Source organism: Helianthus annuus, chromosome 10 (assembly GCF_002127325.2).
Source record: "Helianthus annuus cultivar XRQ/B chromosome 10, HanXRQr2.0-SUNRISE, whole genome shotgun sequence".
Classification (NCBI taxonomy): domain Eukaryota; kingdom Viridiplantae; phylum Streptophyta; class Magnoliopsida; order Asterales; family Asteraceae; genus Helianthus; species Helianthus annuus.
The window spans coordinates 4,245,014-4,272,776 of record NC_035442.2 but is presented as its reverse complement, the minus strand read 5'-3'; the positions used below and the strand labels follow the sequence as shown (position 1 = coordinate 4,272,776).

Sequence of the window (27,763 nt, the reverse complement as noted above, 5' to 3'; positions counted from 1 at the left end):
CCTTGCTCATAACCTGCGGTTATGGCTACGGTTCGGTTAATACCGAATATGCCCTTTTTGGCCAAAACGGGAGTTCTACAAGGTCTTTTGACCCGATTCCAGTTGCCACTGGTTTTAAATAATAAATAAAGTATTTTAAGCTTTATAAGCTGTTCGGGAAACTCAGATTTCCTGTAGAACTCGAAAAGCCTTTTTAAAGTCTTTAAAGTGACCGAAAAGCCCCTACGGGGCATAATATAAACTTAAACTCGTTACGGGCATTACGAAAGGTATCCTACTGATACCAAAATACTTTTAAGGCATGTTGACTTAGGAAATAAGCGTACGACTCCAATAGTTAACCGTTTCGCCTATTTGCGCACACGGTACGGCTCATGGAACTAGTTTTCGTGCAATAGCCGATATGGGTCAAATTATATTATTTGAACCCCAAAAATCCAGAGTATGAACTATAAACCCATATAAAACAAGTCTCTGAACTTGTTAGGTCCAAATCATACTCCATTCTCGGTTTTCGCCTTTTCGTGCGAATTAACCATATCTATATATCGGAATCAACCGGTTTAAGCTACGGCTAATACAAGGACCGTTAGGATTCTAAGAGGTTAATTAAAACCTTCGTTCCAGATTAGGAGCCCCAGTAAAAGCTATCGGTGACTTGATCTAAATTAAGGATTAATACTTGCAAAGGTAAATACTTTAACTTATTTCCCCTATATGGGCTTGGGTTACGGTATATTAATACCGCTTGATTGAGCATTATATAATTCCATCGCTTAGGTGGTTAATTGATTAAATATGATTGGCTCATTTAAACAGTTTTGTTGCTTATAAGCCTTTGGGGGGTTTAATGACCGTTGTCCCGGATATCCTTGGCATCATTTTACGAAATGGCCACGACCATCGACATCCCGGTGTAGGCGTACACCCGGTATAAAGTGTCGACATTAAAACTAAAAGACGTAGCCGTTGGTTTCTGTACTACGGTTTTACGCAAACGTGGTGTGTCTATAAATCTTTAACCCGGCACGACCCGGGCTACTGAACGCATAAAAGAACATGTAAAACGTTCACAAGATCATTATGAATTTTCCCAAGTTATAAAAGAGTTTGTGCCTTGTGCATTCAAATCAATTTTAATAAACATTTTCAAATGTGTCAGTTGAATGTATTTACCAGTGTAAACTGACGTATTTTCCCCAAAAAGATTAAGTGCAGGTACCTAAACGTAATTGGCTGGTATTAGCTCCCTAGCGTCGGGATAAGCCTCGCAAGCTTGATTGCAGTATCTAATGGAACAATACTTTACCTTTATTTACGATCCACTGTGGATATATCCAACCCCTGTAATACATTTTGATATTACATTCAGAGGTTGAAATTTATATATTTATCTTATGCTTCCGCTGTGCATTATATAATTGTGTGGTTTGACTATATTGTTGCCAACATCGTCACGGTAATCCCCCACCGGGCCCACCGGTGAGACACGTGGAAATCGGGGTGTAACAGGTTGGTATCAGAGCCAACATTGAGTGAATTAAACACTATCCTATTGTGTTTAATCTCAGTGACACAATTGCACATACTTGAGTCTAGACAAGAACTTAGGACAAATTCGGATTATTACTCCTTTTTGTCTTTATTTTCGAATTGATTTTTAATAAGTTTTGGAGCAGGAAAATGCCACCCGTTATATTCCGAGGAAGAGGAAGGGGACGAAGAGGCCGAGGAGAAATCGTGACACATCACGATCAAGAAGCTGGACCATCTGGTACAAGACATCCTTCGATGACACGAAGCGAAGAGCCACAACGACGAAGAGATCTTTACGAACCCGCGAGGCATTCCACTTCGCACAGCTCGACGCCATCCTACCGGCACTCCTTTGGGCCAGGTTCAGAAAATAATCCCAACAACCCACAACCTTCCTTCATACCTCTGCAACGTTCGGTTTCGCACCGGAATTATGACGACCCTACTCCATACTACGTAGCTCAGTTTAATCCGGCTGACTACATACAGGAACCTTCAGGTTTTGTTCCACTAGGGCCACAAGACCATTTTTCTGAAGATCCCATGGAGGAAGATGAGGATCCAACTGAACCAGCTCGTGGTACGCCCACGCATCCGATAGAAGTATCTGATGGATCTTCATATCATGGTCCGCAGTATCAAGGCCCAGACAGCTTTATGGCCTTGTTTGACCGACATGAGTGGTACAACACACCATCTCGACAGACATCTCATCAACCGAGACATCCACAGGATCCATCTGAGGATTCACGCTTTGAGGCAGTTACGCCACCACCTCCGCCACCGGCACAACCAGTTATACCTGATCCGCCGAGGCGTAGGAGGACAAATGCTCGTATGTCTACACGAGGAGGAGGGGGTATCCACTTCAGCACTCCTCGACATTCTAGTAGTAGCCACTATCCGCCGCTACAAGAAGAAGGACCTTCCAGTCCTATACAGGAGGCGAACTCCGCACCTACTGCACGAAATTCGCCACCATTTGGGTATGACCAACCCATACCAGCTTACACAGGTCCAACGGCTTACAACCCGTTTGAACCGTCACAAGCACAATACAACTACGGCTATGAGCGCGACCCATATGTGGTGTCGGCTAGATATAATGCGCGCTACCCTGACGGAGCACATGGAAACATGGGACCACCGGATTACTCAGCTCATGGGTATCCAATACCTCCCAGACCTCCCGTTCCGCATCAAGCGCAACAACCACGTTTTTCTCCTCCTGAACAGGAAGAAATACTCCATCGACTAGATCGTGTGGAGAGAGAGTTCGAGGAAGAAAAGAAAAGCCACCGAGGATTTCTCAAAGGCTTGGCGAACCTACTAAAGGGCAAAAAGAAGAAACGTGACCACTAGCCCTTAATAGTAGTACTACTGTAATTTCTACTTTGAAATAAGTCCCTGCGTGGACAACTTATCGTATTTCAGTCCCTACGTGGACTTATCTTTAGTCTTTGCATGGACACCTATCTTATATTAGTCCCTGCGTGGACTTGTCACTTATTTTAAACCTCTCTGGAGGTATGTACTATTTGAAAGACCCGTTTAGGGAAATATGTAATTGTATTTGAGATTTTGGAATGTATGTTATGAGTTTTGTTTTAATATATATAAAAATAAATCAAAACCATTCCTTTTATATTGATCTGCCTAAATAAAGAATCTTAAGAGGTAAAACCTAGCTTGGGGTCTTTTAAGATCTAGTCAAGATGGTACGACCTAACTGAAAAGATTCTGATTCCCTGTTAACCTCTGTACGCATGTTAACATTCATGGCAGATGTGATTCGTTATAATCACGCACGTCATTCTTATACAATAATCCTTTAAGGATTTCAAAACCCAACTAAATGATTTATAAATCGTGGGTTAAATCACCAATGAAGGTGATCAATATTAAAAACATCCATTAGTGATGCAGTGCCTACGGGCCAGAATTATTAAAACATCCATTAGTGATGTAGTGCCTACGGGCCAGTATTATAAAGACATCCATTAGTGATGCGTTGCCTACGGGCCAATATTATTAAAAGACATCCATTAGTGATGCATTGCCTACGGGCTAACATATTAAAACATCCATTAGTGATGCAGTGCCTACGGGCCAGAACTATTAAGACATCCATTAGTGATGCAGTGCCTACGGGCCAGAATTGTTAAAACATCCATTAGTGATGTAGTGCCTACGGGCCAGCCATATTAAAGACATCCATTAGAGGTGTAGTGCCTATGGGCCATAATAATTGTCTTATAACGACAAAAGACAGTGGTGGTCTATGACTCCCTGTCAAAAAGAGATAAAGAACTACGGTTCAATTCTCTATGCCTTTGATTCTCTGAAATCTCGGCTAATATTATAAAACATCATCACGATTAGGCTTTATGCCGCCAATATTATTTATATAGCTGCAATAGGATATATTCAGGTCCTAATATATAATGAATTAATAAGTTAACCAAATATGGTCTCTGTACCATGGTTGACAAATTGTCATAAAAGACAATCATATAATAATCTCCTAAATTAAAATTTTGTTATCTTCTGTAACAGATTCAAGTTACAATGGCGGATCCCAATGGAGAGAACAGCCACACAAACGAAGATGACTATGACAATGCGTCAGTACATTTGACAGGCGCACAACTGAAGGCTCTGATTAACAATGCTGTTCAGGCAGCTATTGATCGTCAACATACTGAGTCTCAAGGCAGATCTGTGTCAAAACCACCCTCTAAACCAAAGACACACTCCAAACCACCCTCTGAACCCAAGAAAGATGACGACAAGCACTCGTCTACTGAGCACAGCGTTCATCGCGATAGAGAATATACTGATGCGTCAAGTGCTAAGGGTTGCACCTATAAATACTTTGTATCATGCAAGCCCCGTGAATTTACAGGGGAAAAAGGTGCAGTTGATTGTATCACCTGGCTGGACGAGATGGACACGATTGTGGACATCAGCGGGTGCGCTGAGAGGGACGTGGTTAAGTTTGTGTCCCAGTCATTCAAGGGCGAGGCCCTGGCGTGGTGGAGAGCTCTGGTGCAGGCTTCAGGTAAGTCTGCCTTGTACAAAATGTCATGGGGGGAGTTTATTACCCTCATAAAAGAAAACTACTGCCCTCAGCACGAGGTTGAGAAGATTGAGGCAGATTTTGTCTCACTAGTGATGACAAACCTGGATTGTCAAGCATATCTGACTAGTTTTAACACTATGTCACGCCTGGTGCCATATCTTGTGACACCAGAACCTAGAAGGATTGCCCGTTTCATTGGGGGCTTAGAGCCGGCAATCAAGGCCAGTGTGAAGGCCTCTAGGCCGACGACCTTCAGGTCAGTTACTGACCTCTCCTTGTCTCTTACACTTGATGCTGTCCGTCTGAGGGCACAAAGGAGCAAGGAGGCTGAAAAGCGAAAACGTGAGGATGATACCTCACGAAAGTCTGGGAAAAAGCACCGTGGAAACGGTGAAGGCAAAAGAGGGTCGGAGGCAAAGAAGGAGGGGCAAGCTGATGGAAGACCTCACTGCAAGGTCTGTAAGAAACCTCACTCCGGGAAGTGTAGGTTTGCGTCTGGTTCACAGTCGCAACAAAGGACTCCACCCTGTGGGCTATGCAAGTCCAAGGATCATAAGACAGTGGAGTGCAAAAAGATAAAGGACGCAACTTGCTATAATTGTAATGAAAAGGGGCACATAAAGAGTAATTTCCCGAAGTATGCCAAGAAGGCAGAAGAGACGCAGAAATCAAATGCGAGAATTTTCCGCTTGGATGCAAAGGAAGCGATTAAGGACGACAATGTGCTTACAGGTACTTTTCTCGTAAATAATATATTTGCAAGAGTACTGTTCGATTCTGGCGCTGACAAGTCCTTTGTAGACCAGAAATTTTGCCAACTACTAAATATGCCAATCAAAACCCTTGACGTGAAATACGAAGTAGAGTTAGCAGACGGCACGATAGAAACCGTCTCTACTATTCTAGAAGGATGTGAAATATCCATTAGGAACCATTCTTTTCCTTTATCTCTACTTCCTTTCAAACTTGCGGGTTTTGACATCGTGCTAGGCATGGACTGGTTATCCCATAACCAGGCCCAAATCATTTGCGGCAAAAGACAGATAGTTTTAAAGACTACGAGTGGTGAATCTCTTACCATTCGAGGGGATACGCACTTCGGATTGCCCGAAGACGTATCTATGCTGAAAGCTTCTAGATGTTTGAACAGAGGCTGTGTAATTTACATGGCTCAGGTGATAATTGAAGAACCAAAGCCGAAGATCGAGGATCTTCCTGTCATTTCTGAATACCCCGAGGTTTTTCCTGAAGAACTACCTGGTTTGCCACCAGATAGACAAGTGGAGTTCAGAATTGACATCATTCCTGGAGCAGCTCCGATAGCAAGAGCACCTTACAGACTAGCGCCAACGGAAATGAAAGAACTGAGGACCCAGTTGGATGAACTGCTGGCGAAAGGTTTTATCAGACCTAGTTCATCTCCCTGGGGAGCTCCTGTCCTATTTGTAAAGAAGAAGGACGGATCGATGCGGTTGTGCATCGACTATAGAGAACTGAATAAAGTTACCATAAAGAATAGATATCCTTTACCAAGGATCGACGATCTATTCGATCAGCTGCAAGGAGCAAGCTACTTCTCAAAGATCGACTTAAGGTCGGGTTATCATCAACTAAGGGTCAGAGATGAAGATGTACACATGACTGCATTTAGGACTCGCTATGGTCATTACGAGTTCCTAGTGATGCCTTTTGGGCTCACAAATGCACCGGCTGCGTTCATGGATCTCATGAATCGCGTGTGCAAGCCGTATTTAGATAAATTCGTCATAGTCTTCATAGACGATATCCTGATCTATTCTAAAAGACAAAATGACCACGAGAAGCATCTCCGTTGCATTCTCGAATTACTTCAGCGTGAGAAACTCTACGCCAAGTTCTCGAAATGTGAATTCTGGCTACGAGAAGTTCAATTTTTAGGACACGTTGTAAGTGAGCGTGGTATCCAGGTGGATCCCGCTAAGGTAGAGGCAGTCATGAACTGGCAAGAGCCAAAGACGCCTACCGAAATCCGTAGTTTCCTGGGGTTAGCAGGATACTACCGAAGATTTATTGAAAATTTTTCGAGGATTGCTGCGCCCTTGACTTCCTTGACCAAGAAGAAGGAAAAGTACAATTGGGGCCCAAAGCAGCAAGAGTCCTTTGAAATACTGAAGCAGAAGCTGAGCAACGCACCTGTGTTAACCTTACCTGAGGGTACAGATGAATTCGTAGTTTACTGCGACGCATCACACACAGGCATGGGGTGTGTGCTTATGCAGAAGGGCAAGGTGATTGCCTATGCTTCAAGGCAATTAAAAGTGCATGAAAAGAATTACACCACCCATGATTTGGAGTTGGGTGCCGTTGTATTTGCACTTAAGTTGTGGAGGCACTACCTTTATGGTATTAAATTTGTGATTTATTCAGATCACAAAAGCCTTCAGCACCTGTTCAACCAGAAAGAGTTGAACATGAGACAGCGCCGTTGGATGGAAACCCTGAATGATTATGACTGTGAAATCAGGTACCATCCTAGCAAGGCGAATGTGGTCGCCGATGCATTGAGCAGGAAAGAAAGGGTAAAACCCATTCGAATCAATGCCAAGAGCATTGAAGTTAAAAATAATTTGATGGAAAGAATATTAGCTGCGCAGCGTGAGGCTGTGTTGGAAGCTAATTATCCAAATGAAAAACTGGGAGTAACTGAGGAGCAGTTGACTCTTAGCAAGGATGGAATCCTAAGACTGAATGGACGTATATGGGTTCCAGTTTACGGAGGACTACGTGATGTTGTTCTCCAGGAAGCCCATAGTTCCAAATACTCGGTCCATCCTGGTGCTGATAAAATGTACCAAGACTTAAAGGCAAATTATTGGTGGATAGGCTTGAAAAAGTCTGTAGCCGCCCATGTAGCAAAGTGCTTGACTTGTGCTCAAGTCAAAGCCGAGCACCAAAAGCCGTCTGGCTTGCTACAACAGCCTGAACTTCCCGAGTGGAAGTGGGAATGCGTAACTATGGACTTCATAACCAAGTTACCCAAAACCAGGAAAGGAAACGATACAATATGGGTCATAGTCGATAGGCTGACTAAATCAGCTCATTTTCTACCCATCAAGGAGACGTATAGCTCTGATATGTTAGCCCAACTTTATGTTGATAAGATTGTAGCCTTACACGGCATACCTGTGTCTATTATCTCCGACAGGGATACTAGATACACATCTCACTTCTGGAAGAGTTTCCAGCAATCTTTGGGCACGCGTTTAAATTTTAGTACGGCTTACCATCCACAGACGGACGGTCAAAGTGAGCGTACTATCCAAACGCTAGAAGACATGCTTCGTGCATGTGCGATCGATTTAGGTGGTAACTGGGATAAGAACCTACCCCTGATCGAATTCTCCTACAATAATAGCTACCACACCAGCATAAAGGTTGCGCCTTTCGAGGCATTATACGGTAGGAAATGTAGATCGCCTGTTTGTTGGGCGGAAGTAGGAGAGGTCCAACTATCAGGACCAGAGATTGTTTTCCAGACAACGGACAAGATTGTCCAGATCCGGGAACGTCTCAAGGCTGCCCGCGATAGGCAGAAGAGCTACGCTGATCCAAAGCGTAAGGATTTTCACTTCGAAGTGGGTGAAAAAGTATTACTTAAGGTGTCACCCTGGAAGGGGGTGATGCGCTTCGGCAAGAAGGGCAAACTGAGTCCGAGATACATAGGACCTTTTGAGGTCATTGAACGGGTCGGATCAGTTGCCTATAAGTTGAACTTGCCTGAAGAGCTCAATGGAATTCACAATGTGTTCCACATCTGCAATCTCAAGAAGTGCTTCGCCGATGAATCATTGGTGATCCCGCACACAGATGTGCATATAGATGAGAGCTTAAAGTTCATAGAAAAACCTTTGTCGATTGAAGATCGACAGGTGAAGAAGCTTCGCAGAAAGCACGTACCGATTGTAAAAGTCAAATGGGATGCTCGTAGAGGTCCTGAATATACGTGGGAAGTCGAAGCTACAATGAAAGAAAAATACCCCTATTTATTTGAGTAAATCTCGGGTCGAGATTTATTTTAAGGGGGTGAGGATGTAACACCTCGAATTTTTGTGTCCAATGATGTGTTAACACGTGTCGTTTGATTACACGTGGCATCTATAATAAATAAAGGACTAATTTTGACAAACCTTGAAAGTACGTAAATTCGAGGGTTATAAATGTCAACAAGGGTAAATATACTGTATAGTATCCCTAAATAATGCTTGAACCTTCAAACGAATAAAATATAGATCGTACAAAAACAAGACGCGGAAGAAAGTGAGAGATTACAAACTACAGGGGTTAACTGTGTCAACATGTTTAATTATACCTCTGAGTGACCCTTTAACGTTCCCAAGACTTTGTAACGGTATTATACACTCACTAAAATAATATATATAAATTTCGCGAAGTTTCGATATGAAACGGGAAAGTTACGATCGAACTCGTAGAAGAAGGGCTAAAAGCGTCAATAATGAAAGTTAAGACTTTCAGAATAATTAAATAAATAAACCGGGGACTTAATAATGCGGGTAAATAGCTCGAGGCCCCTATCGGTAAATAACCGAGGGCCAAACCGCAAAGTTACCCCTTCAAACCCGAAAGGTCAGGTAAATCATTACGAAAGATTCGATATTAATTACATAGATTTTGTAATCATTTAAAAAAGATCAGATTTTTAACCTTTACGGACCGCAAAGGCTAGGCCTTACGGACCGTAAAGGGGGTAGCAGATTTGAATTATTCCGCCTATGGCTTACGGACCGCAAGGCCGAAGCCATACGGTCCGTAAGCAGCGCCCAGCGACAGAAACATGGCTGTTGGCTGTTTTAAACGCCAAAACATGTAATAATGGGTCTTTCAGAGGTATGGTTGCCCCCTACTCGACCCATAACTCTCTAGGACACATGCCAACCATCCATAACCAGTTGTAGCTTGAGTTGTAATGATCTTGGATCATGCTTTTGACTATAAATAGCACCCTTGTGTGCATAACATTCACAACAACTCAAACACACATCTCTGGCTATTCTAAAGGCTCCCAAGTGTTTCTTCTCTGCTCTACATTCAAGTCTTAACTTCTGTAAGTTACTTTGATCATTCATAGTTCAGTTCATGCTTAGTATTTAGCTAAAAACCGAACCGTCGTAAATACGGTTTGACTTTAAAATAACTCAGTGATGGTTCAGTCTTATGACGAATCAAAAGTAGTTATAAGTTGGTATGAATGGAGGTAATAAACCCCTAAAAGGGTTCCCTCTGATCACCGCTCTAACTATGTCAAATGTCGAGTCAAACGTGCGGTTAAAAAGTCAACAGAAAGTCATTTTAGCGATTTATGCATAATCCGTAAAATATATATTATGGAACCTGTTTTGATAATCACAAAACCTGATAATAAGCATATAAACTTGTTTGCGCTCGTTTGAATCGACCGTTTGCTATATTCACCCGGTTCGGAGCCGAAAGTCGCATAAGTTTGACTTTTGCTTTGACTTCAGTTCTGACCCGTTTTAGTGAGGTAAAAATATACCTTAGGACTCTCTTAGGACCAGGTCACATGTTGGTATACGCCTCTGTGGTCGGTTCATGAGTTATCCGAGTCCTTTACGTATTTCCGTCATTCGCCTAAAAGTTGACCGTAACGGCCTTTTAAAATTAAAACGAGTATTTCGGACACGTGAACGGACCAAACCCTTGCTTGTTAAATTATAAGCATGTCCTTAAAGTTTCACGTCAATCCGAGGTCTAGAATGAGAGTTATGCTAAAAGGCGCACTTTTAAGAAAGTGTTGTAATTAACGGCGCAATTAGCATAACGCCCATCTAACCCAAGTTTTCGTCACCAAAACTTTTACCCACTGTGGTAAAATAATATTTTGGGAATTTTAAAGATTTTTAATAATTTTTACCTTGCTCATAACCTGCGGTTATGGCTACGGTTCGGTTAATACCGAATATGCCCTTTTTGGCCAAAACGGGAGTTCTACAAGGTCTTTTGACCCGATTCCAGTTGCCACTGGTTTTAAATAATAAATAAAGTATTTTAAGCTTTATAAGCTGTTCGGGAAACTCAGATTTCCTGTAGAACTCGAAAAGCCTTTTTAAAGTCTTTAAAGTGACCGAAAAGCCCCTACGGGGCATAATATAAACTTAAACTCGTTACGGGCATTACGAAAGGTATCCTACTGATACCAAAATACTTTTAAGGCATGTTGACTTAGGAAATAAGCGTACGACTCCAATAGTTAACCGTTTCGCCTATTTGCGCACACGGTACGGCTCATGGAACTAGTTTTCGTGCAATAGTCGATATGGGTCAAATTATATTATTTGAACCCCAAAAATCCAGAGTATGAACTATAAACCCATATAAAACAAGTCTCTGAACTTGTTAGGTCCAAATCATACTCCATTCTCGGTTTTCGCCTTTTCGTGCGAATTAACCATATCTATATATCGGAATCAACCGGTTTAAGCTACGGCTAATACAAGGACCGTTAGGATTCTAAGAGGTTAATTAAAACCTTCGTTCCAGATTAGGAGCCCCAGTAAAAGCTATCGGTGACTTGATCTAAATTAAGGATTAATACTTGCAAAGGTAAATACTTTAACTTATTTCCCCTATATGGGCTTGGGTTACGGTATATTAATACCGCTTGATTGAGCATTATATAATTCCATCGCTTAGGTGGTTAATTGATTAAATATGATTGGCTCATTTAAACAGTTTTGTTGCTTATAAGCCTTTGGGGGGTTTAATGACCGTTGTCCCGGATATCCTTGGCATCATTTTACGAAATGGCCACGACCATCGACATCCCGGTGTAGGCGTACACCCGGTATAAAGTGTCGACATTAAAACTAAAAGACGTAGCCGTTGGTTTCTGTACTACGGTTTTACGCAAACGTGGTGTGTCTATAAATCTTTAACCCGGCACGACCCGGGCTACTGAACGCATAAAAGAACATGTAAAACGTTCACAAGATCATTATGAATTTTCCCAAGTTATAAAAGAGTTTGTGCCTTGTGCATTCAAATCAATTTTAATAAACATTTTCAAATGTGTCAGTTGAATGTATTTACCAGTGTAAACTGACGTATTTTCCCCAAAAAGATTAAGTGCAGGTACCTAAACGTAATTGGCTGGTATTAGCTCCCTAGCGTCGGGATAAGCCTCGCAAGCTTGATTGCAGTATCTAATGGAACAATACTTTACCTTTATTTACGATCCACTCTGGATATATCCAACCCCTGTAATACATTTTGATATTACATTCAGAGGTTGAAATTTATATATTTATCTTATGCTTCCGCTGTGCATTATATAATTGTGTGGTTTGACTATATTGTTGCCAACATCGTCACGGTAATCCCCCACCGGGCCCACCGGTGAGACACGTGGAAATCGGGGTGTGACAATTGTCTTTGTCTCTCACACCATCTTCAATCTGGACACCCTTCATCTTCTTTTTTCCCTGTTTACCTTGTTGTTTGGCTTTAAGCTCGCCGCAAGTCCGAATGTCATGACCTTTTTCATTGCATACGCTACATGTCCTTGACCTTTTCCCTTTGCGGCTGATCATTTGTTCCTTCTTAGATTTAATCCTTCTATGCGAGCCGCGGCCTTTGTTTCTTATACCAGCAGGCACACGAACAGTGGGGGGAGCATTAGTTACTGGTTGTTGATAACCAATCAACTTTGAAAATCGGTCAAATTTTGGATCAAGTTGCTTGGTTATGCGACTCTGATCAACTCTCTCTTTAAGCTGCATCATTTGATCCCTCACTAAGACAAGTTGATCAAAGTCGGAAATCAAATTACTAACCAAATACTCCCCTGTGTGGATTATTTCACGAGCAATCCGTTTAGCCCTCTGATGCACATCCTTGCCCCCCACATTTAGATTGTACTTAACATTTAACTCATTCGGCACAACATCCTTCGTCCATCTCTTCATAACATATTTGTTTGGTATTTCTTTAACACCAAACATCTTGAAGAGAAAATATATGTGTTTGCATAGCAGCCCATACTGCTCAAAACGCAAACAGCTACACTGTGCAGTTACATCATTCTCGAGATTCTTGAACCACACCTAGCAAATAACCAAAAAAAAAATTAATAATAAGGTTTAAAATCGCATGTATAAACATAAACAATATCGCATGTTTAACAATCATGTAAGTGAGTAAAAATTAATATCGCATGTGGAACATAACAATTTCGCATTTCTAAAAAAATAATGTAAAATAAATAAACTAAAATCGCATATGTAATGTAACGGATTCGCATATCTAAAAAAACATGAAAAATACCTCCAATAAACCATCTCCATGTGCTTTAAAATCCTTCAACAATATTCTGATACGTGGACCTTCAACTTTGGTGTCCATCGGCAAACATTCGGAAATTGTTCCATGTATCTCTAATTGCTGATCAAAAAATATAGACCTGGTGTAAATCTTAGCAGCATCTTTTTCCAATGTAGTTTGACTCCAATCAGCTGGCTCAGTATATCTTGAAATATGATCATTTTTCCTATGATTGAACCTTTGAACATCCATTGCCCCATCAAAATGATTCATAAACTCTACGAGTGTGAGTTGTGAATTAGCAACCTGACAAAAAAAATGGTTCTCACTCTCTGATCTTGAAGTTGTTCTCATAAGACCTGACATTGGCTCATGCCGGTAAAAAGCCAGAATCCACATGGATCTCATCCCAAACATATCATCAATCCATTTGTTTTCAGTGAGACCAAACTCAATCATCACCAACTTCCACTGTCTCTCGAATTCTTCGGGCTCAATCGAATCAGTCCAAACAATGTCGCACATCCTCCTTTTAAACTCATCATTATTGCACAACTCATGCCCAACCTTTAACAAATAAATGCATTTTAAATCAGTCTATTACAAAAAGCTATAATAATTAAAAATAACACCAACAAAAACACCAAAAATGTTGCATACTCTACCTTATCTGCCACTTTTTTCATTATGTGCCACATACACAATCTGTGTCTGCTAATAGGGAAAACCTCCTCAATAGCCTGTTTCATAGCAGGGTCTTGATCCGTCAATACAACATTAGGCTGTCGACCAAATGACTTTAAAAATGAATTTAGAAGCCATTTATATGATTCAATACTCTCTGATGCCAACAACCCAGCTGAGAGTGTTACATTCCGACAGTGGTTGTCAATGCCTGTGAACGGGACAAACACCATCTTGTACCTGGACAACAAATGCGAAAATCACATTTATTATATGCGAATTAATAAAAATCAAATGCGAAACCAGGAGGAAAAGCATGCGATATATTCAACACCACTCTGTTGTCTACACTTGCGATATTGAACACTCATTAACAGACAAAAACATGCGAAAAATCAGTAACAAAATATGTTTGTCTTTAAAACAGTTACCTGTTTGTCTTGAAGGTTGCATCGAACGATATCACATCGCCAAATTCCATATAGTTAAGCTTGCATAAACCATCAGCCCAGAACAACCCAGTTAACCGTTTGCCATCGTCAACAGAGTATTCAAACGAATAATCAGCTAAATACTGTTTTTTGTCAGTCATCCTATTAATCACCATGTCAGCGTCATACTCTCCTATATAGCTGTTTATTCGCTTTCTAAAATTTTTGCAATCATCAACCGTGGCACCAACGTTCTCGAAACCACCATAACGTTTCCTCATTATGTGGAAAGCTTTGACAGGACCAAGGTTTAAAGTGCCAAGTTCCCAAACCATCTCCTCCTGGACATCTGACAATTGTCTATAAGCTGGGAGCATGTGAATGTCATTTTGACAAACAAACTTATGGTTATGGCCATCAACAAATTTCTTGACTGTATATAATCTACCATCAACAGTGCAAATCACAAGTTGAGCTTTGTATCCGGTCCTAATAGTCCCCCTGTTCCTGGTTTTGAATTGCTTTTTTGACTTGGAATTATCATTAATACACACAGGCTTATGTCCCTCTTTAGAACAAACAAAATACTTAGTTTTGATTATACCATCACTGTATACTTCGCCACCTTTCCGAATAGAAAAACCAGCTAACTTAGCATATGATTGATAAAACGCATATGCTTGTTCAATGGAGATAAATTGCATCCCAACAACAGGTGTAGCTGATGCCTGAACCTCCGGAGTGTAAACCCTTTCATCTACATGAATCAAAATAAAAAACATAAAAAAAGTCATACAAACCACATGCGAATCGTCTGATAAATACATGCGAAATGATGATATTGATTAATCTGAATTACATATGGGATTTATTATGTAATCAAATGCGAAATTACAAGAAAACAAAACCAAATGCGAATTGTAATGAGTAAAAACATGCGAAGTTATACATGCTGCTTCTCAAAACAATACATAAGTATCATCAACATTCAAACTACAAAAACATCTACAACAATGCTACGCTTAAACAAAAAACAATTATACGAACAAATTTAGATATCTGAATTAACATAATTACCAATAGAAATCTCGTTTGCAGCACTTGTACTTGAAACTGGAATTGGAATTGGATTTGCAGGTCGTGGATTTAAAACATCCTCAATTGAAACTCTCTGATATGCAGATAATTGAGCATGATCACCAATCGGTCGATTTCCTTCAAAATCATCTTCTATTCGTCCAGTGCTACTCTGTGGATCCATCGAAAATAGACAAAATTGAATGAAACCCTATCACGTACGAACGAAAACTGCAAATTGTGAATTATGGAAAATTTGAAACTGATTTGAATAATAATTACCGGGATATCAGTGTAACGAACTTCTCGCTGAATGAATGAAGAGACGAATTTGCCCTCTGATGAATAGGTTAATTGTCTGATTTAACCTTCTTAAACCGAACTCAATCAAGACACGTGTACGGCTCATAATATAGCGTACGTAATGTAGGATAACCATATTTGTACCATACTCTTTACCTATATATATATATATGTATATATATATGTATGTATGTATAGCTGTGTGTGTGAGGAGAGTGAAACTAGGCCCGTCGAGCACGTCGTTGGGAGGCCGGAGAAGACGCGCCATTCCTATGGGGGGTGGTGTGGGGTGCGGCGCCGGGCCTAAGCCGGCCCCCATACCCTCTAGTCTAAATGGTTGTAAGTAATTAACGGCTTTAAATAAACAATATAGCTTCCTCGTTAAACTCATGTTGCAACTCTACCTTGCCGGGAATCAAATCAAATCACATCACTTAAGACTCTTCATTCACTTCCAAATTTAGAGGTAAAACATTTGGTCCATGCTCTTACTAATTTATTATATCAAAAGATGTCAGTATGGGCTGGGTCGGGTTAACTAGCAAACATCTTTTGTTATACGTAAATGCGTTAATAATAATTAGAAAAAATATTTTTACAATAATAATTTGAATAAAACAATTTAGGAGGTTGCCAAAAAATATTTTTACAATAATAATTTGAATAAAATAATTTAGGAGGTTGCCGAAATAGACTAGTGGTGACTTTCAAACTCTTGACATGTTCCCCTTCTATATAACTTGTGATTTGACCCGTCTGAGTTACAACTTAACCCAAATCGAACCATTGACAAGTAAATGGTTGATATATCAATGTTTGATATATAAAAAAAAGTTTGATGTACTTGGAAATTTATAATATGAAATGATGTGAAACTTTATAAGGCTACCCGTAGTGGGGCGTTTTTTTAGAAAAAAAAATTCAAAAAAAACTCCGGAAAACGCCCCGGACCCCATTACACCCGGCGTTTCCGGACGTTTTTTTTTTTGTTCAAATTTGTTGTTGGCGTTTTTTTTTAAAACGCTCATTTTGTTTTGTGGAATGGTTGACCCACCAATCATTTTGAACTATCCTTTGACAACTTTTGAGAACCCCCACTTTTGCATGTGACCTCACCATTTGTTTTCTTTTTTTTAATAATTAGAAGGGGCGTTATTGGAATAATGCCCCACTACGCCACTTTTGCTATAATGCCCAACGCTGATTAGGATGCCACGTGTCGGATAATGCCCATGGTGAAGGCATTATTTTTGTTCACCACTACGGGTGGTCTAAGACTATGAAACAAGGAAAGTGGCATTTGTTGGAGGTTAAGTTATTTATGTCGAATAAATAAGCTTGGAAAGTGACATTTGTGGGGAGACGGGCGTCATCTATGTTATTAAGGGTGAAGGGGGCACCCCTAATGAGGTGAGGGGAAACTTTTTGTAACCCAATTATATGTTGTCATGTCATTTCCCCTCTATAACTTCTCTCTTGTCCAAAAACGTACGGGGTGCACCCCTCTTAGGGGAATTGTTTTTTTATTCAAAAAAAAAGTTTTTATTGGTTGTTACAAGCTATGGGCCCACCTTCTCTCTCCTTCCTTCTTCGATGACTTCTCCCCCAACCCCCTCCCCGATTTCACTCCCCTCTTGGATGGCGGCACTTCTCCCGCACGGTGAACATGGTCCCCGAAGGGAGTCCCCGAGGGTGCCCCTTACACCCTAATAATCGTTTACCGATGCTCATTGATGGTGGTCTGATAGGGTTAAAACCTTGGGGAAGAAGAAAGCTAAGAGATAGAAGGAAATTTGACTCAAATTCTGGTTGATTTTAATTCCATACGTAAACCAATTAAATAAACAAGACACTTACACAAGACACCCCCAAACTAAACCAAAATAACATCCTAATCCCTTGACTTAACAATAGTAATAAAACTAAAATATAAAATAAATAAGATACGTAACAATACAACCCCCTTAACCTACTTTTTGCCCTCAAAAAGTAAGCTCTTCAATTCAATCCTTAACCATTGTCGTCGTCTTGTTCAGTTTCCTCATCGCCTTCCATATTAATCACAAAAAGATGTTTCTTTTTGCACTTGTGTCCTGGAACAAACTTTTTAGTGCACCAAAAGCATTCTCCTTTTGACCTTTTTAACTCGAGTTCCTCACCTGACAAGCGCTTCGCGTTAATAGTTGTTGGTTTATAAGTTGGTGGCCCAGGGACTCCTGTTGGATCTGGAAGCAACGGAAGTTTTGAAGCGTTAACCGAAGGTGTTATTTTGACATCTTCGGGTTGCAGCCCATCCTCCACAGCGTTGAAACGCTTCATCAAGCATGTGTTGTTGATAGTTTGAATTCTTGCTAACCCATACGCCTCACGTAGTGTTTGAGGCTTGAACATCTTTACCGGCCCTTTTATTTCCGGCTTCAAACCCTTCAAATATAGGCTAACAGCATAAGGTTCGCTAATGGTAACCTTGTTAAGCAAGCGATCAAAACCTGAATTATATTCTTGTAGACCCTTGGCGTCATCAGTAAGTTGAACGAGAGATGCAATCTCTTCCATAGAGTCTTCAAACATTGCATCAGAAAAACGGGCAGAGATCGAACGAACATAGTCCGCCCATGGGACCTCAGCAACCGTGGCATTACGGGTCTTTAAATAGGCACGATGCCATTGGAGGGCATCGCCTTCCAAGTGAACCGCAGCACAACGTAATTTTGAGTCATCGGGGGTGTCATCCATCGAAAAAAAATGTTCGCAGCGATAGACCCATCCCTCAACATCGTCCCCCAAAAATTTAGGGAAGTCGATCTTACCGATACGGAATGGTTTGGATGTTCGTGAGTCACCATCTGGGCCGGAGAAGGACCCAAAGGAACTGCCTGACGATTGAACTCCTTTGTCACGGATAGCCTTCAAGATTTCTTCATGTTGCTTCGATGATTGCTCCTGTTGTTTCATCAAAGCGGCTAAGGCAGTTTGGATATCAGCGATCGCCTTATCGTGGGATTTGAGGGTGTTGTCGACTTCGTGGTTGCGGGTGTTAGTCATGGCGGCGGCGGCAAGGTCTTCCGATGAAGAGTCGGAACGGCTCTGATACCCTTGATAGGGTTAAAACCTTGGGGAAGAAGAAAGCTAAGAGATAGAAGGAAATTTGACTCAAATTCTGGTTGATTTTAATTCCATACGTAAACCAATTAAATAAACAAGACACTTACACAAGACACCCCCAAACTAAACCAAAATAACATCCTAATCCCTTGACTTAACAATAGTAATAAAACTAAAATATAAAATATATAAGATACGTAACATGGTCCCTTTTTACTATAGTATTTTTAATAAATCAAATTAAATTCGCCTTAATCTAATGTTGGCCGGTTTACTAATTGACCAGAGTCAACTTTTAATTTCCTGGTGGAACAAAGGAAAGACCATTTTTCTCGTGGTTACATGCTCATGGAAGCCTCGGTTGATCAAGCATTTGAAGAAGAGTAGTTACTGTTCTAGTATGCTTGATGATGAGACTGTACTGTTTTGTTGTACCTAGGGTTGGTTTGTTACATGATTTTGCTTTCAATGTAGACTAGAGGGTATGGAGAGCCCCATCCTCAAGAGGATGGGTCGTCACGTCAGCGCCACATAGGCTTGGTTTGAAGGGGATGGACCTAGGGGGTAGGGGATGAACCCCTATATATATATATATATGTATGTATGTATGTATAGATGTGTGTGTGTTAGGAGAGAGGAGAGAGGCACGGCTACACCGGGCTGTGGGAAGCCGAACTTGCCGGGCCGGACCTGAGGGGGGCGGTGTGGGGGACCGGCACCGGTCCTAGCCGGGCCTCAGCCGGCCCCCATACCCACTAGCCTTAATGACAACTTTCAAATTGCAATTTGTGTTATTGTTGTTTCTTGAGTAGTTTTAGTCTTTCTTGTATGCACTAGTGGACCGGTTTCGTAGGATTTTGTTAGATACTATTAGTTTGATGATAGGATTTTGTTTCAAGTTTCAAATGATAATGATAATCTGTGTTATTGTTGTTTCATGATTAGTTTTAGTTATGTATGCACTAGTGAACTTGTTTGTAGTTGGTTAGTTTGATAGGATTTTGTGTGGTAAGTATTTTTATTAGTTTAAGTTTAAAGAATTTAAATGTTCAATTTGTAATATTCATTTTTTTCTATAGTTCAACCCTGATTCAAGGGCAGCCTCTCTTGCTGCTTCACTTGGGAAGAAGAAAACAACTTTCAGTTTAGAAGATGGAGGAGCGAACAGGGGAGATAGACACACAAGAGGATGGCTGCTTTAGTTGTTTAGGGTTATTTTATATGGTTTTGGTTATTTTGTAAGTTTAGTTCAAATGTTTCAAGTTTTGTTTGTGGGTCCAAAAAGGTTTCACCATTGTCATTTTAGTCCACTGAGTTAATTTCATCCATTTTTTCTATTAACGAGAAGGGCAATTCTGTCATTTTATATGGCTGAATATTCCATCTAGTTAACATAATTACATAGAAAATGACCAAATTTCTGTTCTCGTTAACAGAAAAAGTGGATGAAGTTAACCCAGATAACTAAAATGGCAACGGTGAAAACTTTTTGGACCTACAGGTGAAAAATGAAACGTTTGGACTAAATTGAAAATAATGATCTAAGCTACAGGGACTATACTAAAATGGCCTTTAACTCTTATTTTAATTAGCCATGGCTGATGAACAGTGCCATGGTAAAAAAAAAATTAATCTGTTTTTTTACCTAGCATAGTTAAATTATTTTGAGCTTTTTTTTTATTTATTTTCTCTTTGTTGTTAACATGATTTTCATTTTTTACCCAGCATAGTTAAATTATTTTGAGATTTTTTTACCTACTCTCTTTTTTGCTGTTAACATGCCACGTGTGACGTGTCTTCTTCTTTTTCTAGACAAACACATTTCTCTTTCATCTTTCTCATTAGTTCCAGAATGTCATTTTATCATAAAAATAGGGGCGGACCTAGAGTGATAGAAGGGGTAACCTCCGTTGCCCCTTCACGCTCCGGTGACGCTCTGACGGTAGTGTAAATTTTGGAAAAATTTGACGTTTTTTCAATTTTGTTACCCCTTTTTTATTGAAACGTTACCCATATGCGGATTTTCTAGATCCGCCACTAATAAAAAACCCACCACCTGCCCAACTCTTTCTGCTTTTTGCAAAACATGGCTTCTGTAAGTCACTTCATTCTTCATAGGAGGTTCTTATATCCGTAAAGCGTTGTATTTTCTTTTTTATTACTGGAGCGTAACCTACTCATAATTTATCTGCAAAAGTTTTAAATTTTTTGAAGCATGAGCCCTTAGAGAAACTAAAGACAAGCTAGAGAAGCGTGGTGAAGAGCTAACATGGAGATTAGACTTTTAAAAAGCATTTGATAGTACATCTTTTATATGTCCAACAGAGATTAACATGCTAATAGTAACAAAAAAAAAAGTTATTTTCTAAACGTTTTATGTACTTACATGTCGATCTTGAAGAAGGAAAGGGACAAGAAATCATAAAGTTGTATAATGCTATCCGAGAAATGCAAGGAAAATTGGAAGAGGCGCACAATCAAATTATTCATGAGAAAGAAGCAGCAAAGTCGCTAGTGTACACGCTCCGCATAATCAAAGAAGTGCCAGTTATTGATAAAATGAAAGTGGAGTAGTTGGAAAATCGTAATCATGAACGAGAGGTATTGCCAAAATAATGAAATTCCTATCAGTTTCTTTCAGTAGTTTTGGTTTTGTGGCTAAATAATTGATCCCAAAATATACACATACTATATGTTTATTATGTGCAGATAAAATTGTAGAAATGAAGAAGATTGTTGAGTTGGAAGAATCACATGCTAATACCTCAGGGGGACTTCACGAGATCATTAAAAGGTAGCTAAAGGGCCTTAAAATATGTATATACACACACATATAATTTATTAAATTATTAAAAATCTTGGTTACAAAAAAAAAAAAAAAAAAAAAAAAACACACCCATGCACACACACCTATATTTCGATAAAAAATTATTGGCGTGATTTTATGTCTCACTTTTTGTGCAGGCATGTCATAATAGTCTCAACCAATGATGATTGATGAGTATTCATTCATTTGAATTAAGGTAATAACCGGTATGGGTTGAAATTGGTCGGGTCGGACGGACTTGAGACACTTTGTCCAAAACTCGATGTGTTTTATAAACAGTTAGCTTGTTTCATATTAATAAGAAGTTATATTTTTTTTCACCAATAATATGATTTCTTATGTAAAAACGATGTAAGAGGTTTTTTGCATTAGTAAAACAATTTTGGCAAACATTCATTCGTGTTTGACCCGTTATCTTTTTAACTACTTTTTTTTCTATTATTTCTTTTATTTTACCAATTCGGCATGTTAGCTTGCAGTTTATCAGTTAAAACAAGATTCTACAAAGTCATCAACATTGACAAATGCTTAGTTTTCTTACATTTGGGATTAGTAAGAAAAATACTAAAGTAATGCAATGGGTCGTTGTTGCAATATTTTAAAAAACTAAGATAGAAATGAGAAAAACTAGTTATATATTATATTAAAGATAATAAGGATCTAGAGTAGTATACTGCCATTGGTCCATGTGTTACTCTCTAATTAGTCCATGTAGCAGTAATTTTTTCTACTTTTTTTCTTTGCTAGCTCTCTCACTTTCACTCTCTGATCTATACAACTCGTTTTAACCTCTCAACGTGTTTCAATTACTCAATTTCACGTATCAAACCCCTAAGTTTATAAAACATGTCGTTTCACCCTCTTTCTTTTTTATCCGTATAAAAGTAGCCTCCAAAGTAAAACCATCGTCAAAGTTGATGGTATTAAAATTCCCAACATAAAATAGTACATATTTTCTTTTTACATTTGAGGTTAGTTTTAGGTGTACATGAGGCCTATATTGTTGTCTTATTTCACATATGAAGCTCCCAAGCAACTATTAGTGACATCAAGTTGCCAAACAAAAAGCACCGTGACGGACTATTGTCGCAACTAAAGCAATGGAATGGATGTTGTTGCAATGTTTATGATAACTCTGAAAATAGAAACGGGGAGAAATTTGTAATATAAAACGTAAAAGTATTGCTCTAATGAATAAAGACTTTGAGTCAAGGATTAAGGATTGTAAGTCAAGTTTCGAGATAGTTTCTTGACATAAATAAAATTTGGGTGCTTAGTCAAGCTCTTACTGTTTTCCGTTTTCGTTCTTGTTCGATGCTAATTCTATGGTTGACGTATGAAGTAAAAAAAAAGGTTAATAGTTGATGCTCTTCCAATATGAATTGTTAAGCATAGCTTTTGTATTTTAGATTTCACACTACATTTAGGTGCAGTTTGTTTTTTAAGAGGTAAAACGTCTGCAGTATACGGACCACATCTGTAAAAGAAGAGTTGGACCAAACCTCTGCAGTCTGCAAGAAGAAGATTGTTTGTTTTTTAACGTATGTAGACTTCTAAAATAAATCGGTGGTGGTGTACGGACAATGGTGGTGGTGGCAGTGGTGGTGGTGGTGGTGGGAGGTGGACGTGGATGATGGGTGGTGGTGGTGGACGGTGGTGGTAGACGGTGGTGGTGGACGGTGGTGATGGTGATGGACGGTGGTGGTGTTTAACCCTTTGCAGACTTTAAAAGATCTTAAAAGTGGTTGGTCCAAGTCTGCACCAAGAAGAGCTTGCGCAAACGTTTTTTAATGAAACATCTTCGAAAAAACAAACAGTCTGCAGATGGCAATGTCCGCATGTGGTATGCGCAGAGCAGACATAAGAGCCTGTGCAAATATTTTTTAGAAAAACAAACACCATATTAAAATAAGATGTAGACAAAAACTAATGAACATTTTTTTTGGGTAAAGGGTTACCCCGATGAATTTTATAAATGAACCAAATAAGAACAAGGGTGTGACAAAAAGGACACACCAACTAGACTTGACATACCAAGCCTAGGACAACACGAAACACAACCAAAAACCAAACAACTAAACAAAAAAGACGACCAAAAAAACAAGCCACAACCGAACTATACTAGACACGCAACACTACTAGTCCGGATCCCCTATATCGCCTTTGATATCTTCAATCTGCCAGGCCTTGAATATCCTCTCCCTATCTGAAATCGCACGAAATCTGAAGCCCATCAGCCGCAAACGAACCGAGCTTTTAATCTTCTTAATCACTTGGTCGACCGTCCTCTTATTGTTATTGAACAACCTGTTATTCCTCTCTTGCCAGATGTAATAAGAAGAAGCTGCTATCAACAATTTACACACAATATGATCTACCTCCTTCGATCTTGAGTGTTGTTCCACCCAAGTGAATAAAGATGGCCACGTATTATCCACAGTCACCAAGTTTACCATTTTCTTCACATTACTCCACACTTGAGCAGCAAAATTACATTGAAAAAATAAGTGATCATGACTATCCCGATCAAAATTGCAAAGCGGACAACACATTAGATTCAGATTTGTTTGACTACCCGCTTCCCAAACTGCCAATCTATCTTGAGTCTTTAGTTTATTTCTGAAAGCCAGCCATATATGAAACGAGTGCCTTGGCACACATTGAGGAAACCAAACCATGTTAGCCCACAAAGCCTGATGCTCTCTATTGCGAATAGTGTTCCAGACTTGAGCCGATTTGAAGTCACCCATCTTGCCATCCAAATCTTTCCATAACAGCCGATCCACCCCATTAGGAACTAAAGTAGGGACCGGAATAGTGATTAAGACCGGGAAAAGAAAAACTAATGATCATTTAACAACACACTAACATTGAAAAACCTTATTAGTGTATAGGAAAACAAAGATTCAACCGAAAATATAACTCAAGACAAATGTTTGACTCTTTTTTTAACTTTATGATTAAGAAAGAAAATTGTATCTTTAAGATTTAAAAGTTAGCATTTAGGAGAGATACACAGTGTTTGGACGTGTGTACTGTCAACATTGCGCATGGGATAACAATAATTTGTGCGTTAATCGTAATAAATATGTTTAGAATACTTATACATTATTGAAAAAGTATTTTTATAAGTTATAATAACTTTCAGGTCATTGAAACGACAAGAATCAGCAAGCAGATCAACTTACACGATTTCAACACGGAGAGCGTGTGTGCTCAACATTTAATGCCATATTAGCAAAATACTAATACTTTGAGCATAAAAATAATTATTTTAATTTATAAACTAATTTTTTTTGAAATTTACGCGAGAAAATGAGAATTCTGACGTAAGAACAAGCTGAAACGGAGTTGTGTGCAGAAAATGGTGGGCTGAAGAATGATGGGCTTGGCTGATGGGCTTCAAACCCACTCCACCAAACCCTGGGTATATAAACTCCTATATACCTCCACCTCCTTCATTCTTCATAAACATTTTCTCTCTCTACCTCCCTTCTCTCTAACATCTCTCTACATTCTCTCTCTAGAACACAAGATCCGTCGACCAGAATCCAGCCACCACACGGCGGAGCCGTGGCGGCGGCGGCCAACCACAGCGGCACGTACCGGCGGCGGTTTTCTGGCGAACCTTTCGGCGACCATTTTCCGGCCATAGGTACACTTTTTCTACTAATTCTGATGTTCCGAACACCACGATGAGGTCCATTTTTCTCTAATTCAGAGTGGTTTGAGCCGTAGAGCAACTCTGAAGAGAATTCTAGCCAAATTCTGTCAAGTTTGTTTTCCAAGATCTTGCTTTGAAGGATGCTGGTATTGCTTATCCAAACCATGTCAAGATCTTGCTTTTAGGAGCCTCCAACTTATTTATAGTTAACTTCAACATGCACATCATACCGCATTATATGGTACATCGTACCGAAGCGATCCGAAATGAGCCTACCCTCACTCGTACCGAATTTTAGAGACCTAGCGAATTGCGATCCCGTTTCACGTACTCGTACCGGAGCGTACCACGAACTATGTGACTGTGGTTCATCATTTTCACTTGATCCAGAACTTACATACCGTTTTTAGGAAACAAGAATTCAAGATAAACTAGATATACTGAAAGGTCAATTTATAGACTATATTTTCTGAATTTTTACTTTTATTGTATAAATCATATTAACCCTTGTCAATTTGAGAGAGATGGAGCAAAGCAACTAGAGTTGTCATTTTTGGCCTGGTGGAATCTGGGAAGACCACCATTAAAAATCATTTGAGGACCGATAAGTGCACATTTTTTTTATCATGATGGGAGTGTTAATGTTTCTGAAATTTTTGTCAAGGAGAGTTCCATGTCAGATTATGTGGTGTTTGTTTTTGATGCTAGCAAAGATCCTATTAAAGGGGATGGTGTGGGTGCCTTAGTTGCAAACTGCTTGGAAATCAAGCCAATTGTGTGTTGTCTCAATAAGGTAGTTTTCATTAAATTATTATTTGTTTGTATTAATTAAATTGTTATTTACATCTTCTTATCTGTAGATGGATCTTCTCTCGAACCCAAAAGAGGTTTACCCAAGACTGGAACAAAAGGTTTTAGATTTTGTGAGGCCGTTTAGGTTTGATGTGGATGGCATTCCATGTGTGCCCACATCAGGTGTGAGTGGGGAAAACTTATCGAAGAAGTCGACAAAATTTGGTTGGTACAAAGGGCCCACAGTTCTTGAATCCCTTGGCCAAACGGACACCCTATCAAAACTAAGATAACCGCTACGTATTGTAGTTCATGAAGTTTTAGCTGATGGCCGGCTTATAAGTGGAATGATGCATTTAGGTAAACTAGTTACCAGTGAAGAGATGGTGTTTTGTCTAGGCTCTTGGTGCACAGCTGTAGAACAAATAGTTGTTAACACCAAGTTGGTAAAGGAGGCTTACCCAGGAGAATATGTTACCATGAAGCTTAAAGGACCTCTCGATGGAAGAGAGGTCAAGCAAGGGACAGTCATCTCCTCCCCTATCAGAGAACCTACAAAAGAAGTTGAGAACCTAGCAGCCCGATTGTTTGTTTATAATCCAAACTCAACGCTAAAAGAAGATGCAGCGTGCTACATAGCTTGTTGTCACATTGCTGAAGTAACTCATTTTTGTGACGTGCCCTATTGCAAGCTCCCCATTGGATCAACAACCCATCAAGTAACTCATTTTTGTCGTTAAGTCTAGAACGTTTTATTCGGTTACGTTAGGTTTTTAGGTAATATATTTTTTTATGCTGTAATGGTTTCCTGTTTTGTATTGATTTGGATTTTGTTATTATTACTAAATCAAGAAAAAACAATCTGACAATGAAAGGGTTTACTATTATGTTTCAAACGTTGTTTATTAATGAATGTTAATCAATTTCTTTTCATTAATGTGTTTTATATTGATGTTTCAAACGTTGTTTAGATATAGTGATTGATGGATAATGTGTAGATTTATTTTGTGTAGGAACCGTTCACGTAAATAAATAAAATAAACAAATTTTATTATACGATTACAATACAGAAATAAAGAAAACAAACGACAGTTACAATTACAACTGAAATAAACCAAAATACAAGAAGGAGTAGAAACAGAATTGACTGAGGCACATGTTCAACACGCTTCCCTTAAATCAAATTCCGAGTCTCCCAGGAGTACTCGTTTTGTTTCCCAGGGTACAACAGCCGGAGCAGCGTACTGCCGGAGATGGCCTACAACCCGAAGGCTACCTTGAAGAGAGCAGGAGAAGATCAGAATTCTATAGAGAGAAATGTTGAGTTGCTGTTGTATTGCTGGTTTTCGTAGTGTGTCTTCTGCAGTGACCAAGAGCTGTATTTATACAGCTCCAGATTCGAAACCGTCAAAAAGGAATTAAAGGAGAGGTTTAAATTGCATTAAACGTCTTCAATGCAATTTAATACGTCATTTAATTCTCAGTCAAAGACCATTAACTCGTCAGTTTCGAAGTTGAACTGTAACTGCATTGTCATTCATTGCTGGAAGTTAAGACCTCTTATCTAAATTGGTCAAAAATTTGTCTCTGAATGGTTAAGCATTATACTGGCTCTTAATGGTCTAGACCTCTTACTTGTTCAGCACTTACCCATTCAGAAGGTGTCAAAGTAAACAATCTCTAAATCGTATAAATTTCAAAGCGACAAAATTATATTATATTTATATTATATTATATAATATATTACTCTACATAACATTTAGAGTATGTTCTTAGGAACAGTACTCAAAACACCCCTCTTTTACAAATTAATTACAAAATTGCCTGGCAATTAACATGGCAAAATATGAGTAAGAGTAGAGCTATGGACGTCAGTACTCAAAATACACAGCTTTTGCAAATTAATTACAAAGTTGTCTGGCAATTAA

The 27,763-nt window shown here is 39.4% G+C and overlaps 1 protein-coding gene and 1 long non-coding RNA gene across 2 annotated transcripts; one reads left to right on the top strand and one right to left on the bottom strand.

Annotated features, from left to right (window-relative positions):
- Positions 1 to 23,517: 23,517 nt before the first annotated feature.
- Positions 23,518 to 24,129, bottom strand: LOC118482580. The gene has a single exon (XM_035978108.1). It carries the CDS (start codon positions 24,127 to 24,129, stop codon positions 23,518 to 23,520), a length of 612 nt encoding a protein of 203 aa, XP_035834001.1.
- A 737-nt stretch (positions 24,130 to 24,866) lies between these two features.
- On the top strand, positions 24,867 to 26,731 carry LOC118483346. Its single transcript, XR_004870434.1, has 2 exons — positions 24,867 to 25,836; positions 25,904 to 26,731. It is a non-coding gene; the product is annotated as an uncharacterized LOC118483346 (long non-coding RNA).
- Positions 26,732 to 27,763: the final 1,032 nt, after the last annotated feature.

What these genes read in the sequence shown, in the direction of transcription:
- LOC118482580 (XM_035978108.1), bottom strand. Translation starts at nt 24,129, where the DNA reads ATGGGTGACTTCAAATCGGCTCAAGTCTGGAACACTATTCGCAATAGA.